We start from the raw sequence: 18515 nt of genomic DNA on the forward strand, positions 1-18515 counted from the left end.
AGCAAGAAAAAGATGGAAATATTGTATTTGCTTTACTGATAAGCAGTCGGATCATAAGCGACGAGGCTGACACAAAGCATTACCCGCAATCTGGGCAATATTCTTAGAGTATAAGAAATCATTGTACTCAACTTTTAATTGTGCCTACGACAATGGCAACATTCTCACGACATCTCCTTTTTCTTTTTTGTCCGAGATAATGACAGCATCATTTTCTTGGCGAATCGGAACAAGGGTATGAAAGAAAACAAACAAACAAAGGCTTGTCCCAAAAACCTGGCCATTCTAATAGCTAGGCATTTGCACTGTACATTCTGGCATTCAACGAACAGATTTGTGCAGAGTTGCAATAACGTTTTATCCTCTTCAAAATAGAAATCAATTATTTAGAAATATGCCATGTGTTAAAAGCAAGGAGGGCAATTGACACATTTTCGTTAACTTTTTTTATCCTCTTCTTTTCTTTTTTTTTGTGGGTAGGGAGGACTAGGGATGTAAGAAAGAAAGGTAATAAGTCCATCAATCATATCTTTTGGTAATACCTTCTGTTTGCCAGGTCATAATGCACATAATTGTGAATCCGTTTTATCTGTACCTACATCTTACTGATTTTTTTTTTTAAAATGATATTTTGCAATTTTGCATTAATTATGCAAAACATTCTGATTTATACCCTTCTGTTTTTTTATGTATAGCCCATATGGGTGCTATGGCAGGCAGGATGGTATTGGAGCATGGTGCTGGCGCATGGGTAGAATATTGCATCTGGTCCATCAGAGGGGTGCTACTATGTGACTGCCATAAAGAGCTAAGATACATTGAATGTGATCTACACAGAATCTCACTTTTGCTTTAATGTCGTTCTGGCGGCAAAACGACGAGTCTGTGACTTGTGATATGAACAAGATTACTGCTCTTTTCTTTTCTTTTCTTTTTTTGTCCAAGATTAGACTGCGGCTTGCACATAAACCCTGACAGAGAATTTTTGACACATGATACATCATAGTCCCACCCACCCTCTTTCGTGCTGCTCCCGTCTCTCGTCTCTCCCCCAGTGACAACCGTCAACTATAAAAGCAGCTGCTGCTGGGGTGCCATGCCCTGGCCCATCATGCCTGCTTGGTCCGGCGGGGGCACCATGCCGTACCCGTGCTCCACCCCCGTGGCTGGGACTCCGCCAGGAGGCTGCATGCTACCCATGGGTTGGCTGTAGTTGGTGCTGGTTGGGGCCACTGTGCCCACGGGAACCGAGTTGTACTGGAAGGGGGCAGGGCCATTCATTGGCTGGCTGGCAACTGGCAAGGAATTCTGGGTAACACCGGAGTACATGGTGGAGGATGCCGGACTGAAAAAAAAAAAATAATAATTCAATAGATCTCTCACATAAACTTGAAGATTTTGGGAGAACAATAGCCTGAACTGACTTGCCTTAAACACTTGAAGAGCAATCACAAATATAATGGGCAAATAAAAAGAAACAATCACTTGGTTGAAATTTCATTAAGAATCTAAAATGCAACTGATTAATACCTAAAATTACAGACATTATGACCAAAATTGTATCCCTTGAACATAGGCAGGGCTCGACACTAACGGTGGCCCGGTGGCCCGGGGCCACCAAAAAAACGCGTCGGGCCACCAAAATTTCAGATATGAAGAATTTGGTGGCCTGATCGGGCCACCAAAAAAAGGTCGGATATTTGCCTTTGGGCCACCAAAAATAAAAGTTAGTGTGGAGCCCTGACATAGGGCATGTACTTTTTTTTTTTTTGAAAGCATAATTTCATAAACACAAAGAACTGACAAAAGAGAACAACCTAAAACAGCTGGATCAAATTCAGTCTCCACTCAGCGCTTTCCCAACAATTCTAAACAATTTTGTGTTCATTGCAACTGATTGACAAATTGCCCTACATCGGCGTAAATAAGCACTGAATTGATCAGTGTTTTAGTAATAGCCATGATAAAAGGAACTTTGTGTTCTGTTGAAAACTCCCAACAAATCTGGTTAATAGCCGGCATATTTTGAGAAAACATCATTAAACATGACAGACAGGATTTTACTCCTCCTCTCCTTCACATACTAAAGTGGAAACTCGACATAAAGAGATCTTACTTGACAAAATACCTGATATAACAAACTAATTTCCCTGGTCACAATGAATTCATTCCTTTTGTTTTGTATTTTTTATTGACTACTGATATAACAAATTGTCTGAGGCCAAGGATCTTGTCATATCACGTTTCCATTGTATGTGAACATGAGATGGTGTCCCACAACAACAATTAGGGGAAGCCCCTATTCAAAAATAGGAAACTGGGGAAGCCCCCCTAACCTTGAAGAGTAGATGGTCTGGGGTTGCTGGCCCATGCTGGGCTGGGAGGGAACGGGCTGACTCATGCTCATGGTAGAGACTGGCACGGACTGGGAGGACGGCGGCATGCCCATCCCTTGATTCATCATGGGCTGACCCACTGCTGCTGCCGTTGGCACAGGCCCCGGACCCATGTATTGCTGCGGCGGGGGTGCTCCAGCATTATACTGAGGGGAGGGGATGCACAAAAAGGCAAGTGGAGTAAGTAAGGTCTTAGCATAGACATACGGAAGGTTTCAATTACTATGCTGAGGAAGTGGTGATATGAGTGAAAAGCAAAATGCATGAACAGATGTGTGTGAATGACATATTTATACTGAGTGCAAAGATACAACAGCTGTAAAATTAAGGAGGCAGAGGTGGTTTTGAGTCTGCGAGTATGGACATCCATGCACTGGACATCCATAATTATGGCTCATATTGTTGATGGTTTTGACCAACATGATTTTGACCGACATCTCTCTCACCTGTCCCATCTGCTGGGGGGACACCTGGCCCATGCCAGGCTGCTGGGGAAAGCCCCCCGGGACGGGCACCGGTCCCATTCCCCCGGGGAAGGGTCCCTGGCCCGGGATGGAGCCTTTCAGAGTGTAGCCGTAGACGGGGGCCTCTTTCATCAGGCCGTGGTACATCTGGAAGGCGTCCATCAGCCGCTGGTTCAGCGCCGTGAGGTCAGCGTGGTCCCGGTCGATCTGTTCCAGCTCCGTGTCGATGAGCGGGGCCATTCCATTGCACGTTGCTATGGAAACCAGACCAGGCATGACAGCAGTAATAATTATTAGAATTTCTACGGATACATTCACTGTGCAACCTTCCTACTTCTCCTTAAAGGTGGTACTATATATGCCATACTAATTTCTACCTTTCCTGCAACACACATGTTTAGCAATAAATTTGGGAATAACAGTATTTTCCATGAATTTTTGGCAAAAAAGAAATAGTACAATATACAGCCAAAAAAAGTAATATTTGGCATCTCTGAGATAACTAATCACTTTGTACAACATCTCCAAAGGTGAGCAGCACAAGGCAGCACATACTGTATAAGCTGTTATTTTCGCGTACAGATATTTTCTCCAATGAGGAGGTCACAGACATTTTTGTGAGATGTTGTTTTCGCAAATTGACACCGAGGCCATTGTTAGTGCACTGTTATCATAGCGCATAGCAACATTTTTGTGTGTTTTCACATTTGCGGTCCAAACAGTGATTCATGAAATTCACTGAAATCAAACCCTTATAACAGCTTATACAGTAATAGATAACCTTATGGTAAGCAAGAAAATGGCATCAACATACCTTCCAAGACTGGCATGTCTGGGTTGTCTGGTCTTTCCATCGTTGGGTCTGCATTCTGGAGGAGGTCCAGGCACTGGTCTAATGTCTCCGGACTTATCCTGATCTCGGCCGGAGGCTCGATGGTCCGCACCTCCACCTCCTCGTCGAAGGAGACCTTCTTCTCCCGTGCCTTGATTTCTGGATGGATCGATGAAAATTTCACACAAATATGGGGAAATCCCATTAAAATGAGCTCACTTACAACAAGGTTCAGATTCTAACTAGGTGAATTTGGCAGTCCCAATTTTCCATAAATGTCACTCTGTATGTTGGCAAACTGCACTACACTAAACTAACATGTATGAAATGTATGTAGGCACCATTACTGTTGTTAGATAGTCCCTTTTTTATAAGTACGTTTAAAACAAGACACCAGTTGCAACATACATCACCATGGCAACTGCTATCATAGCAAGTGTCAATCATTGCAAACTCCTTTAGGAATACTAGGACTCACCTGGTTCGGTTTCTGCTGTTAGATCGGCTGTGACGAAATTTGATGGGAAGAGTCCGACTCCCCTAAAGTTCTCTCCCTTCCACCAGTTAGCATCCCTGCATCAAAGAGGAAATATTATGTTTTTTAATTTTATGAAAACAAAGAATGGTCATGAGTGCGATATCTTGTTCCTTTACAAGAGTAAAGATCATACACTATTTGTTTTATACAACACCACAGATATCGACAGATTGGTCCAGACAAGATTCTTCAATTTGGCACAGAAATAGCTACCACTTTTTTTGTAAAAAGCGAATGAGTAGCACAGTAAAAATGTAAAATGAGTGACAAAATGTACACTTATAACTGTCGAGTGCACACGGCAATGGTTCCTTTATTGTGACATCAGAACCGTGCAATGGAACAAAAACTTTGAGTTAATCATGAGTCTAACATGGGATTCAATGGTAATTGGTGACATCAAGGAGGTTCAAGAGAATGGAGTCACAGCTGTCTTATTTCTTTTGAACCCATGTTCGAAGACGCCACTCAAAAATATTTGAAGCATGTGCCAAACAGGATCTGCCGCGCAGATACGAATACAATTGACTCGTGTCTCACTGCGTAATCACCAGCCACTTTCAAAGGAAGATATGTCTTTGTGATAGTAATTACTTTTCGCTATCCCTTCTTATAAAAGGTAGGTGGTACAGACACGAGGATGCGCGAATAGAAAGTGAGGAAAAAATGCTGAAATAAAGATGAAAATTACTCGACTGGGCATACCCGGGCACTAATCTGATGTATCTATCAATAAAGAATTATACATGAAGATTATTCCATATTAGTTTAATTTGTGGAAATTAAGCAGAAAAGTGATAAAACCAGCTTTCCAGGATGGTACAGTTTTAAACATTTTCACATGATACAGCTCTGATTTACATTTTGCACAAATTTCTGGACGGGATTCACTTTTGTTTTACATGCTTTATCATTAAGTGAAATTTCATTTCATTTAATAAATAAATAGGCAAAATATGGCCAACATTATGATAACGTTCAAAATGAGTCTTAATATTTCTCAGCAAGACAGTGGCGTCGAACATCGATCATCAAAGGCACAAGTGCACCTGTGGAATCCTTTTGTACATCAACAGAAATCTGACAACTGTTTGAATAATTACAGCCAGTTGGAACTCCATGTATAAAACCTCCTTGGTGACATCAGCCTTGCAATATCCATCTTCATTTATCAAATGTAAACCCTTAGAGGACAAGTTCACCTTCATAGACATGGGGATTGAATGAATGCAGCAATATTAATAGAATACAGCAACAGTTCGTGGAAAATCGGACAATCCATTTAAAAGTTAAGAATTTCTGAAGTTTCTGCTTAGTCACTGCTGGATGAGAAGACTACTACAGCTTGTGATGTCATATGTCTACAACGATATAAAGAAAATATAAAGAAAATTCAAGATATTTTCACTTTTTTGCATAATAAAAGAACACTTGACTTCACTCTTTCAGAAGGCAAGGGGGAATAATATTACCCTTAACATACATCAGGGACAAGTGAAGGAAATGTGCACATTTTTCAAAAAGTACAATTTTATGAAATTCTCTTTATATTTTCCTTATATTGTTGTATGCATGTGACATCATACACTGTAGTAGTCTTCTCATCCAGCAGTGACTGCAGATACATTAAAAATTCATAACTTTTGAACGGAATGTCCGATTTTCCCCAAACTTCCACTGATGTGTTCTACTAATATTGCTGCATTCACTCAATCCACATGTATATGAAGGTGAACTTGTCCTTTAACATGCCGCAAGTATGCACCATGTAATATACACAAAGTCCATGCAGGTGTAATTCATCTGGTATGATAAGAGTTACAGCCCTGCATTGCTGGGATAAGGGTTGTTGTAGGGAAAGGTGTAATCACATTGTACCCACCTGTCATCTAGAACGCTAATAATTTCACCCGCTTTGAACGTCAGCTCGTTGTCTTCCGCCGCCTCGAAGTCGTAGAGCGCCTTCACCTTCCGCGGCTCTCGCGTCTGAGCTGGCGTCGGGGTGGCATACAAGCTGTTGGTGGTGGGGTAGAGGCTGGTGGACTGCTGGAAGCTGGAACCGCCCCCACCACTGCCCCCTCCACCACCGCTTCCCCCCGGGGTCTGGCTGCTCTCCAGTGACAGGGCAATGGCTGGAGGGAAGGGATGGTTGAACACAAAACAAAACTAACAAGAGTGATACACTGGTAATGAACCAACCAACCAACAAACAATCTCTATGTAGATTCTAATCATCATAATGACACTCAATCATCATAATATTCTAATAAGTTACTACTGCTGATGATAATGTGTTGATCTTTAGCTGGCTCCTATTCCCCATCCCCCCCCCCCCCACCCCCAACAAAACCCTGATATACCTACAAGGAAAATTAAAGGCAGACTGTGAAAGATGAAAGGAGGAATAAACTAAAATAGGACTGCTCAGTTCATGGCATAGGTTCATTACCTTAACCAAATTGAATACTGTAAAAGTGAACATTTTCGTGCGACTTATTTTTCGCGCTCAGCTGGGTAAGACGAGTTTCATGTATTTCTAATTCCGCAGAATCAAGACATCCACAACTGGAACATATGGCAAGCAAAAATATTCGCATGCTTTTATTTTCACACTAGTTTCTGTTTGCGTGGAATGCGCAAAAATTTCAACACCACAAAAATTTCCACTTTTACAGTACTGTATTTTCATTCAATTATAATCGTTAAGCAAGAAAAGGAACAAATGCAAGTGACACTTCAACTTCACTTGACAACAAATCATATTCTTACACATTCCTCTTGCCTACATCACAGTCCTCCACAATTTCTCTTCTTCATCCCAATGAGATACTAGATGACCCATCCCTGCAGCTCCCCACATCATCTATTAAAAGTCTGGTCTTTTCCGCCGCTGACTTACCTTTTGCGATGTCGTCCTCCTCCTGCTGTGAGGAAACCACGTTGGGATCGCTGCTAATCTGAGGAGCGGATTTCTGCAGGTGACAAGGCAGTGAGGAAGACGATGATGATGTCATAGCAAAGACAGGGAAAATGACTGATTGTAACATCGACGATAATTATTGTTAACCCTTTGTGTGCGTTGAGAGCCGATTGGCACAGAAAACCCCATAGCGTTGCACACACTGTTTGAAGTCTCTGGCACAGTAAGGGTTAAAGTGACAGTACAGTATTGGTGGAGATGAGAATTGGGCTTTTAACATTTTGCGAGATAACAAGAAAACACTTATGAAATGGTGCAGAGCATACCAATTTAAGAGGAATTCAAAATTTATTTGATGAAAATCGGGTTTGGAATGACTGAAACATCCTAAAACAAAGTAAAACAAAGCGATCGTAAAAAGGTGTGGGTCCCACACTTATTAGAATCGCTCTGTTTTGGATATCTCAGCAATTTCAAAACCAATTTTCATCAAATGAACATTGAATTCCTCATGGAATTACATGCTCTTTCATATTTCATAAGAGGTTTCTCATTATCTCACCAAAAAATGTTAGAAACCTGAAATTAGGTCTCAACCAAAACTATACAATCCCTTTAATCAATTTTGGTATGTCTTTAAAGGGACTGTACAGTACTGGTTGAGGTGAGGATTCAGGTTTACAATATTTTTTGGTGAGATAATGAGAAACCTCTTATGAAATATGAAAGAGCATGTAATTTCAAGAAGGTATCAATATTTATTTGATGAAAATTGGCCTTGAAATGGCTGAGATATTAAAAACAAAAGTGATCCTAATAAAATTGACAGGCCACGACTATTATTAGGATCTCTTTGTTTTTCATTGTTTTTAGATATCTCAGTCATTTCAAACCGATTTTCATCATATAAACTTACTGGATTCCCCTTAGAATTGTATGCTCTTTAACATTTCATAGAGTGGTTTCTAAATATCTCGCAAAACGTTACAAGCTGAATCCTCACCTCAACCAGCACTGTACAGTCCATTCATTAAAGGGAACTTTGAGGCATGGCAGATCACTTTCAGTCTCCCCAAGTTTTAAAGGGGACGGTTCCCAAAATAAAAATGAGGGACTCACCCTTGGTGAAATAAAACTGCACTGAGGCTAATTATGCATTTGTTGAGCATATCATCTAGTGTAGTGCATTCAAGACAATGCACTATTTATATAATTGTGAATAGGTCAAGTACAATATGCATTGTGATTGGTAAGATTGCATAATATGATCGTGTGAAAATTTTGGTAAAGGGCACGGCCGTGCCCTGTACTGCTGATTTTGGAACGGAGACTCCTAGACCTACGAAAAATGCATGTAGATCAAGGGGTCTGATAACAAATAGAGCATGTTCTACTGATGCACAAGCACTGGACCATAGAACTCCAAGTTTGTCATTCTATAATACAGATAGTGCATGCTCTATGATGCACTATACTGGATTAGAGAACGACAAATACTAAATTATCCCGAGTGCTGTTTTGTTTCACCGAGGCCGCAGGCCGAGGTGAATAGAACTGCACGAGGGATAATTTAGTATTTGGAGTTCTATAGTCCAGTACTGGTGCATCAATAGAACATGCACTAATTGTTATAGTAAATAGGTTCCTCGATCTACATGCATTTCCGTAGGTCTAGGCCCTAATCTAGATCTAACAAGACTCACCGTACCGCCGGCACTGCACTGTATATACGCAGAGTTAACCGCAACCTACCATAGTTTACGTACACAGCGTGCGATACGCTAGTACAGCCTTGTATGCGTATTGCACATCACAGAGCAGACTCTCTTATAAACTCATCATACATTCAGAGCTCAACACGCGCATACGTTGAAATGCTTGGCATTGTCTTACTACGTCCCTCGGCGGCCCTCCCTAGGCCTTGCGCGAATCTCTTCGTACATAAAGCGTAGGCACGCACTGTCACAAGCGTTATAGTGGCACGGTCGTGCCACTATAACAAAATTTTTGCACAATCACGTGATGCTATCCAACCAATCACAACGCAAATTTCACTCTACCTATTTACTATAATCCAATATAGTGTGTGATAATGCACGGTCTGATTGTATATGTTATAGGGTATATGGTTTTCATATAACTACATCGATGGAAAGACTAAGATGGAATTCCTTGATATACTCACTGGAGTGTCATCTGCTGTGAAGCTATATCCTTCTGTCTTGAGACTATTATACAACTGTATGATTAAACTGTGGCAAAAGGGAAATCAAAAGTCAATCATATCATTATATGGAGAGAAGACTTTCTCACAGAATGTACAAAGTTAGCAGGACATGTACAAATATGTATATGACTGTACATCACACAGCTCACACAAAAGTTTGAATAATTCAGTAGTCAATATTCCAGTATGCTTGTAAATCCTACATTCACTGTACATTTTGCAGTGTTTTCATTGCATAAATTTTGCAAGTAAACCAATGCTTGGAAAATCAACAACTCACAGAATGTATAGCAAGTTTACTACTGCATAATCAATACGATTAGAGACTGATCCCAAATTCCACCTATCCCCACAATACTATACCACAAGGTTCAGTCAAATACTAGTCAGTGTTTGGCTAAACATAATCATGTCAAAATGAAGCATCCATTATTTTTGCCCATATGTAGAACAGTTGGTTACATTTTTCCACAAGATAAATGGTCTACATCGGCCCATTGAAGACCCATAATGCTCGAGCAGGTGTCTATGGGAAATGTGTGTTGTAGCAAAATCAGTTTAGTGGTTGAAGGTGTCTTCAAAACATAGCACAACTATGATGGAAGGGAACCTACATTGTTTGTAAAACAGATTAACAACATAGGAGTGTTTTTCCTTACCTGCACTGTGGGTCGCCTTTCATCTCTTTCTCTGCCCACTCTTTCAGCAGCAACCTCATCTTCTCTGACACCTTGGGATGACCCTTCCAGTTACAATGGTCAAGGAGAGTTTAATTAGGTCAGTAACAACAAAATAACCATCATTAGGTCTGTGGTCAGTTTCAGACAATCAAAGAGTTGAATTGATTCTAACAGAATCTGATCCCCAAGAAAGCAACAATGGGGAGTAAGCCCATTTCTAACAGAATCTGATCCCCAGGAAAGCAATAATGGAGATTAAGCCCATTGCCTTGAAGATAATCCCCCGTAGCCAAGGGACTCAAACCACGAACCTCCTGTTTGACAGCCCATGGTCTTTTCAACTGAACTACAACAGATCCATGATGACACCATACATAAATAAAAGATCAATATATCTCAGCAAGCACTTGTTTATCTACAGATCACTAAGTATATCTCATGATAGCACATGATCTACCAATTACAATGGGTTTGGAAACTTTATGAAATGACTGTATTTGACCATAACCTGTCAGGTGAAATTTTAACACTTGTTCCTCTCACTTTAGGGGATGGCTAGTAACAGATCAGTGGGAATGCTGAGGGATGATTGTTCCAATCCTTGCGGGATTCATGTAAGAGTACATTACACTGTGTATATATCTACTGTTGTGTGAAAATTATTTGCTTCAGAACGGTCTCATATTCAAGTAATAAGCAGATTAATGCCCCCTCACTGACCAGGCACGCTAACCTGGAAACATTAAACTGCAAATTACTTGAATATGAGACTGTTCTAAAGCAAATAATTTTCATACAACAGTAGATACATAATGTACTCTTAAATGAATCGCACAAGGATTGGAACAATCATCCTCCAGCATTCCCACTGATTCTCACTGATCAGTTACTAGCCATCCCCTTTAATGGCATGCCATTTCAATGCTGATCTGCTCCTCTAAGGGAAGGGGCCAACTTCCTAATGGCACAAAGTCTGTTCAATAAACAAAATATGATCACGCACAACAGTAAAAAAACTGCAATAGGTCCCCTACCGTTCATTCAGATTACATGCAAGTGAAGGTTTGTTGAAACTTATGACTAACTCATAATAAAATATTGATAAGAAATGGGATGACTTTGTCTTCTTGAAGTGACCTAGAATAACATAAAAAAAGCAACTGTACAATGTACACTCATGTATGTCTTGGTGGACATGGTATTATTTTGGAGCTCTCTTTTTTTTCTTTTTTCTTTTTTAATTCCTCTACATCTAATAAACTTGGGGACAAGGAGATCTAAACACTGACCTGAATTACCAATCTCCTATACACATATCTGTTTTCGTTACCAAAAGAAAAACAATTAAAGTAAAAGCTACAACAACTGCACTATATGCAGAATGGGCAATAACAGTAACACTGATTCCTCTAGATTTTTTTTTTTTTTTTTTGTAAACACGGTGGAAGGTTTCCTAGCATATGACAAGAGGCAAGATAAAGGTCACTTCAATTGGAATGGGTGATTCAAAGTTCAGTGCTTAATTACATGAAAAAATGTTAACATTTGGTTTGTGTTTAATGAGACAAGATTTGATAATATTGCAATTGCTTTGTTTTGGACAAATGACAAGGAAAGAGATTAAAATTTCACAAAATCCTGAGCCTCTCCAAAACATACTGATCTCAATGCTGCTCACAGGTGAAGATATTGACCATGATGATCATATGCATGCAGAGTTAAGTTCCAATGTAACTGACAGTTGCCTTAGCATGGGCTATGCACGTTCGTAATGGGTGGGGTCTCAAATGTACAGCAATTCTAACACTAACACCACAGCTGAAATGATAATGTCAATTGATAATCCCTGAGGGCTGGTGTTAGCCAATGGGGGAACAGCACACAAACTGCTAGCACAAATGGTGGAGCTTTATATGCAGCAGATGACATTCAACAAAGGACCCAACACTACACATGTAGCTTGGGGTTATCACAGATTCTAGTGTTTTAGTTCTAGCGCTAACGCTAACACTAGAACCAAACTTGAAATCATCCAGTGCATTTGACTCACCTTGCTGATAATATTCCTGGCATCTGCACAGAAGTCTCTTGAACTCACTTCTTGGTGGAATGGTTTGCCACAATTACTAACACATGCACCCAAGAGCTGAAACAAAGGTAAAATGGCAATAATTAGTATAAATATACAGCGAAAAGATGAGTGAAATGACAATAATAATAGCATAAATACACAGCTGAGACAAGTGAAATAGGAATAATTGAGGGCTACATTAACAGTGACATATGAGTCTATTATTTTCCTTTTCTTTGTCTTTTTTTTTTTTGGGGGGGGGGGGGGGGTTCTTTCCTCCAAAGGTGTAGTGTTACTCATATGCAGTACATGATGAGCATTAAGCACTTAATTTTCTTGATTTACATTGGTACCAATGCTCTAGAGAATCATTCTCTTCTTGTTCAACACTAGCAGTTGGTCCATCAAAGTTTAATGCACAAGCATTCACTGAAATCAAATTGTACACAGTGATTTGTTTATTGATACAAGTGTATTGGGGCTTTAAGTTTGCAGTTTCATGAAGCATGGCCACTGTGAAGGACACTGTACAGTTGTATAAACAAAGCCTTCGATCAGATTACACTTGTTAAAGGTAAAGCATAGTTCTAAGAAGGGCTCAAAGTTCATCTTCCACCATTTGGAACTTGATTGCAATGTATCCAAAGGGTCTGCCGAGGAACTTGTCTGGCTGGCGCGATTTGCCAGGACTCTGTGTTGTGCTGAAGTATTTTGAGAACAAATGTGTGAAATAATTTCTATAGCAGTTTTTATCTTAACGCATACTCCCTGTTCAGGAATGGGTACATGTATGTACAATAACTGTTGAAAGTTACGTGATGATCTGTCATGTCCTAGCAAATCAGACTTCCCAATGAGTGCATGCGATTCACTCTCGCGCAAAAAGATCCATAGATGCAGCTGTGGTCCAATTTGTAATCGATTATAAAATATATTACTCAACAACCGAGATCAAATATGATCTGTGAATGTAATACTGTTGGCATACCTTTTTGGCTGATATTTCACATTTTCATCATTACCCTCAGTTGGAAGTGAAAATTGTATTATCACAGCGTTATTTCACACATTTCTTAATCATACATAAATGTGTACACTTTTGAACAAAAATTGACAGTTTCTGCAGGCTCATGGGAAACTATGGCATTATCTGTAAAAACAAGAAATCTGTAAAAAAAAAACAAAAAAACACACAAAACAAAACAATCTGAAGTGACTTGGGTTATCTGATGGACAACTAACATCACATCCTAGAGGGTGGAATACTCATTATACACATATGCTGTACATTACATTGCATGATATGTTCAAAGACATTGCACACTCACCACTAAACTTTGCAACTGCACATGAGGAACTGGAGTTTTCAGCCTTCGCATGATGGACTTGAATGCATCTTTAGGTCTGTAAATGAGAGGGAACAAAAATAACTGTCACCAAAACAGAAACTGCTTCACAGCAGTACAGAGACAAGTAAAGAGGAGGTCAAAAAATACACATTTTGTATTTAAAGACCCCATAGCACGGGCATTAATTGAGTGGGAAGATGGTGATTTGAGTACCAGTACCAGGTATATTTCAGAATCCCCCTTTACTATGTATGTATTATGTACAGCTCTATCACTGATCACTACATGGTGTATGTATTATTCATACTAGCCTTGACTGGAGTCGAACATTACTGCTGTCCCATGACAAAAGAAAGCACCTCTGAATTTTATCCCTATCATTTTTTTTTCTTCCTAATTTGGGGTATTTTTGTATGCTCTACATGATGGTAACGAAATCGAGGTCACATGACCCCTAATTTCCAAAATATAGACATTACATATCAAAAGGAAGCAACACTACAGATTTCCTCATAAAACAATGACATTTTTACTCTTTTTTTTTTTCGTGTGCTTTGATGTGTCACACATTCTGCAAATGAAATGAATTCTGCGGTAGTGAATAAAGTTAGATTCAATCAGACCATCATCCATGTTTCCTAGAGCTACCAGGTCTAAACAAAAATTATAGAATTTTAGACATATCATAGCAATGGGTTCCTGAACAAAATGATCGACTTCTGAACAAAATAATCTAATGCTAACGATTGTACAATTACTGTGATACTTTTGAGGAAGCAAAGACTTACCAGCAATGCTGCTTACTGGTATTTTAATGGATAACATTTGCAAATGTCTGATAAGAATATGAGTACCAGAATGAACATACAATTTGTCCAATTTGTAATAACACGAAATTACTTTCTATCTGCACTGTGACAGAGATAAAGGATTTTTTTTTAATCTATTCATTTTCTTTATTTTCTATACTTGGAAGGAAATGAGACACTTAAAAGCTTTCAGTTACATTTTAATTCAGAAAGGTGGTTGAATCTACTGGCAGCACTTCAAGATCCACTTCAGTAGGATCATATCAGAAGTTTCTGTAAATTTACGATTGATTAAGTTACATGTATCTTGCATTACAACTTCTGCAACATGTCGGCACATTCAGAAATATCAAACATTTGTGACACGTTCAAAATTACAAAATGTCTTCAAAATGTGTGAATCTTTCTTTCTTGTAGTCATTTTGCCTTGATTTGTATTGTTGCATTGTTTTCATTACTGGACAATATTGATCAGCAGAATAAGCTTACTACTACTCCTGGGGTCCACTTCATGAAAGTCTTTTGAGACTTTTAGCTCCTATAAAGACACACGTATGAGAGACTTCAGGAAAGGGATTTTACATCTCTTTGAAAGTCTCTCATATGTATACAACCCATTAGCGACTTTGGCCATTCTGAGATTTATGTATTTAGATATTTTTGTGATGACTTCATGACGGACCCCTGTATCGATGAATAACTAATGAACAGCTCCACATTATTGTAAATGCTTATCACAAGGCAATCGATATCTTGAAATTTGAGCATGTTGCTGTGGCATGTTCAAACCCCTTGTGGACCATCCTGATATTATGATTATTTATAGGGACACCAAGTTCCTTGCATCTTGCATCCAATATGTTTAGCCTTGTAGCCCTCTAAGGAAATGCTTTTGTTGTTATTTCAAATTCATGATATAGCAAGACGTCAATATTAGCATGACAACTTAACAGAAATACGCACTGCGATAAATACTCGTCACCATGAGCAATTTTTTCTGAGCAAAAATCAATAAGAATCTAATGGACAGTGACTGTATTTTCACAGACCATTCAGTAGGAAGTCTTTTTCAATTGTAAAATTTCTGAGTTCTGATGGCCACCTCCTTGTCCCTTCTTTTTATTCTGATCAGTCTATGACCCGTAAGGTAGTCCATTGTTACTTGTCAGTCGTTCCTGCACTTCTTACTTGTGTCAAAAATCTGTCAATTTCTACAGTTTACAACTCACAAGTGTACAGAGCAAAATGACTGATCAATCAAATTCATTCTACAGTATGAAACTGCTGACACCATAATTTTGATAGAAATTTCACGTTACTACAAAACATATTCCTCCCACTACATGTACCTCTAATAGGCAACTGGGCAAGAGCACTATTTACAAGTCAGTGCCTAACAACTTGCCTGAACCGTGTGCCTTACAAGTCCCTTGCAAACAGATAAGGTTTGTATCACTTTACATTCCATATTCTACACACTGCAAAAAGTGTGAAGAGATGGACAAAATACCAGCTATTTCAGTAATAAATGAAAAGCAAAACAAACAAAAAATATAGACGTTTCCACCAGCAAATAAAGTGCCATTAATAAGCACTAGCATGGACACACTCACGCATTTGAGTTGGCCTTTACTCTGTCACAGATGTCTAGGATGAGACCCCAGTCTTCTGTTGTGTTTGACTCGCTTGTGACTTTATCTGAGGAGAAATAAGTTTAGAAACGATCAATTGCATAAAGAATGAAAAAATAACTCACCGAGAAGCACAGAGCAGCTTACATTATACGAAACACAGGCAGAAGCTCATGATAACATTAAATGGCTAGAGTTTTAATCCAGCAATTGGCCATCTCCACAAAAGATTAAGAGAGAAAGAAAGAAAAAACAAGGATTATTATTATGCAGTTAATTTGGCAACGGTTTGGCTAGTAGTACAAAAGACCAGCTACAGTAGGATCCATTGAACAGACCTTCTTAAAGGGATAGTATAGTATTGGTGGATATAAGGATTGGGTATTTAACTTTTTGCAAGATACCAAGAAACACTTATGAAATAATACAGAGCATACAATTCGAAGAGGAATTCAACGTTTATGATACATTTGTATTATGAAAATTTGGTTTTGGAGTGGCTCAGACATTCAAAAACAGAGTAAAACAAAGCAACCCTAATTCAAGGTGGGTCCCACCTTTTATTAGGATTGCTCTGTTTTGGACATGTCATTTCAAAACCAATTTTCATCAAATAAATGTTGAATCCCTCCTGCCATTACATGCTCTTTCATATTTTGAAAGAGGTTTTTCATTTCTTTTATTAGCAAACAATGTTACAAACCTTAATTTAGGTGTCAACCAAAATGATATGATCCCTTTAAAATAGGTTTATAGATAGACAGCCATCATACCAGTCCCACAATTCCATTCCACCTCTTGTAAAGCCACCGATCATCATCGGACTGGATACTTGCATTATCTGCCAGTTTTCCCATCAAATTCTTCTTCTTCTTCTTCTTAATTTGTCTCTTTCACTCTTAAAATCACAGAATCAGGCCGGCAGTATTATGGCAAAATTGTGAAATAGGCCCCATCCACAGTGCGCGTCCATCCGTGCATTAGCAAACAAAGTTAGGTTAGGTTTAGGATTAGGGTTTAGGTTAAGGATGTAATTTATCTGCAGACAGTATGATTGAATTAGTTGAGGGAAATTAGGATTAAATAGGAAGTCTTTGCAACAGTAAAAAGAAGGAAGAAAAGAAAGAACAAAGGGCAAAAAGGAAAGAAATGAGGACGAAAGATGCTCTGCTGCGGAAATTGGCCCCGCCGCTGTGTCAATTATGCATAAATGCCGTTTGGTGGGGCCGGATTCACGAGTATTTTATGCCATGGCATGGAAGACAGCCTTACCGCTGTGCTTATGTACCGTCGAACACCACACAGTGCGGCTGAATTCACAAGTACAACAGGAAAGCCACCCTACTCGTAGTACGGTACTGTTAATAAAATTTACTGCGCACGCTGTGGTAGGGCCTATTTCGCGAGTATGCCACATTACCATCATCAATCAGTTTAACATTTGATAGTTTTATATGATTCCGAGGGAAAAAATGCTCCGATATTTCTTTTTTTTCACATCGCTGACAGAGTATTTGGTTTGCTCCTGTGACAATTGCTCCAGTCTTTATTTTCTCCAAGGACTTGGGTTAGCAAGGGCTGTGATACTGATCTATAGGGATTTTTTGAATTTTAGGTTTTGTTTGATGTGAGGATTAAGGATTAGGATTTGGGTTAAGTTCGTGGGTAGAAATAAGAATTTATAGTATCTATCTGGCTTAGCGTGCATTATATATCATGGGAGCGATTGTTGCAGGATACAGGAGCAAAAATCCCAAACTGCAAAATGTCATGGAACTCTGAACTTCAGGCTCACTCAGCTCAGCTCAGTAAACTTAGTCTAGCACCAGTACCGTAGTAGCAGTGCAGCCAAACTGAAGTCATATTCAATTTCCTTTGTTGACACAGCAACATTTAGACATTTAAGCAGGACAAAATAATCCAAACCAGAATCATCTGTTTCTTGTTGTTCACACTAGATTGAGATTTCTTGATTTATTGGCAAAGACATTGGTCCCGGAGTAGAAACTACCCGGTAAATTAGCTTCAATTTTACTGAGAGCACAGTTCAACTTACCAACATCATTATCGAACGGTGTTCCACCAAACAGCGGCATTTTGACGAGCTAAATGAATAATCTGCGACACATAAATGTGAACTCGATGAAGTTTTGAATTACACAGAACTAGGTGATGTTAGATTTCACAATTAAAAAGCTTTGTGATTGGCAATTCGGTAGGTGATGAGTCACTTTCAGCATACAATTCGTATAGGCCTTGCCTGTGTATGTACTGTACACACAAGCTGGTACAGGTACCTACAAACCCTATAGCAGTGATAATGACTGGTACGTACTGATGAAGTGATGGGCGAAAATAGAATCTGTGCGCATGTGCAAAGATACGAGGGGCCGTGTGTATGTAAAGCAAAGTGTGTGAGTGTCGATAGGTACTGCATGGGGGATCGACCTGCGGAAAATGACGTAATGTTCCAGGCTCTTTACCTATTTCAATATACTCAGAATTCTTAATTTTACCGTTTTTATGTAATTAAATTATTTTGTAAAGATAAAGATTTAATTCGTACTTCAAATTTGCCATTAGCATATTGATAATGGC

At 39.2% G+C, this 18515-nt stretch overlaps 1 protein-coding gene across 1 annotated transcript; it reads right to left on the reverse strand.

The window, feature by feature from the left end:
* Positions 1 to 639: 639 nt before the first annotated feature.
* On the reverse strand, positions 640 to 18178 carry LOC140239625 (signal transducing adapter molecule 1-like). Its single transcript, XM_072319456.1, has 13 exons — positions 17974 to 18178; positions 15900 to 15984; positions 13457 to 13532; positions 12108 to 12203; positions 10037 to 10119; positions 9336 to 9402; positions 7130 to 7202; positions 6113 to 6362; positions 4171 to 4265; positions 3675 to 3851; positions 2843 to 3114; positions 2337 to 2542; positions 640 to 1345 (listed from the first exon to the last, which is right to left on the reverse strand). Exons 1-13 carry the CDS (start codon positions 18011 to 18013, stop codon positions 1069 to 1071), a joined length of 1797 nt encoding a protein of 598 aa, XP_072175557.1. The 5' UTR covers positions 18014 to 18178; the 3' UTR covers positions 640 to 1068.
* Positions 18179 to 18515: the final 337 nt, after the last annotated feature.

The sequence above is a fragment of the Diadema setosum genome, chromosome 16 (genome assembly GCF_964275005.1).
Source record: "Diadema setosum chromosome 16, eeDiaSeto1, whole genome shotgun sequence".
Taxonomy (NCBI): domain Eukaryota; kingdom Metazoa; phylum Echinodermata; class Echinoidea; order Diadematoida; family Diadematidae; genus Diadema; species Diadema setosum.

Bases quoted from the DNA above. Each gene is read 5' to 3' on its own strand.
- LOC140239625 (XM_072319456.1), bottom strand. From the start codon at position 18,013: ATGCCGCTGTTTGGTGGAACACCGTTCGATAATGATGTTG. The intron at 6,363-7,129 runs GTAAGTCAGCGG...CCTTCCCTCCAG, and splicing joins GGAGGACGACATCGCAAAAG to CCATTGCCCTGTCACTGGAG. The intron at 3,115-3,674 runs GTATGTTGATGC...TGGTTTCCATAG, and splicing joins AGACATGCCAGTCTTGGAAG to CAACGTGCAATGGAATGGCC.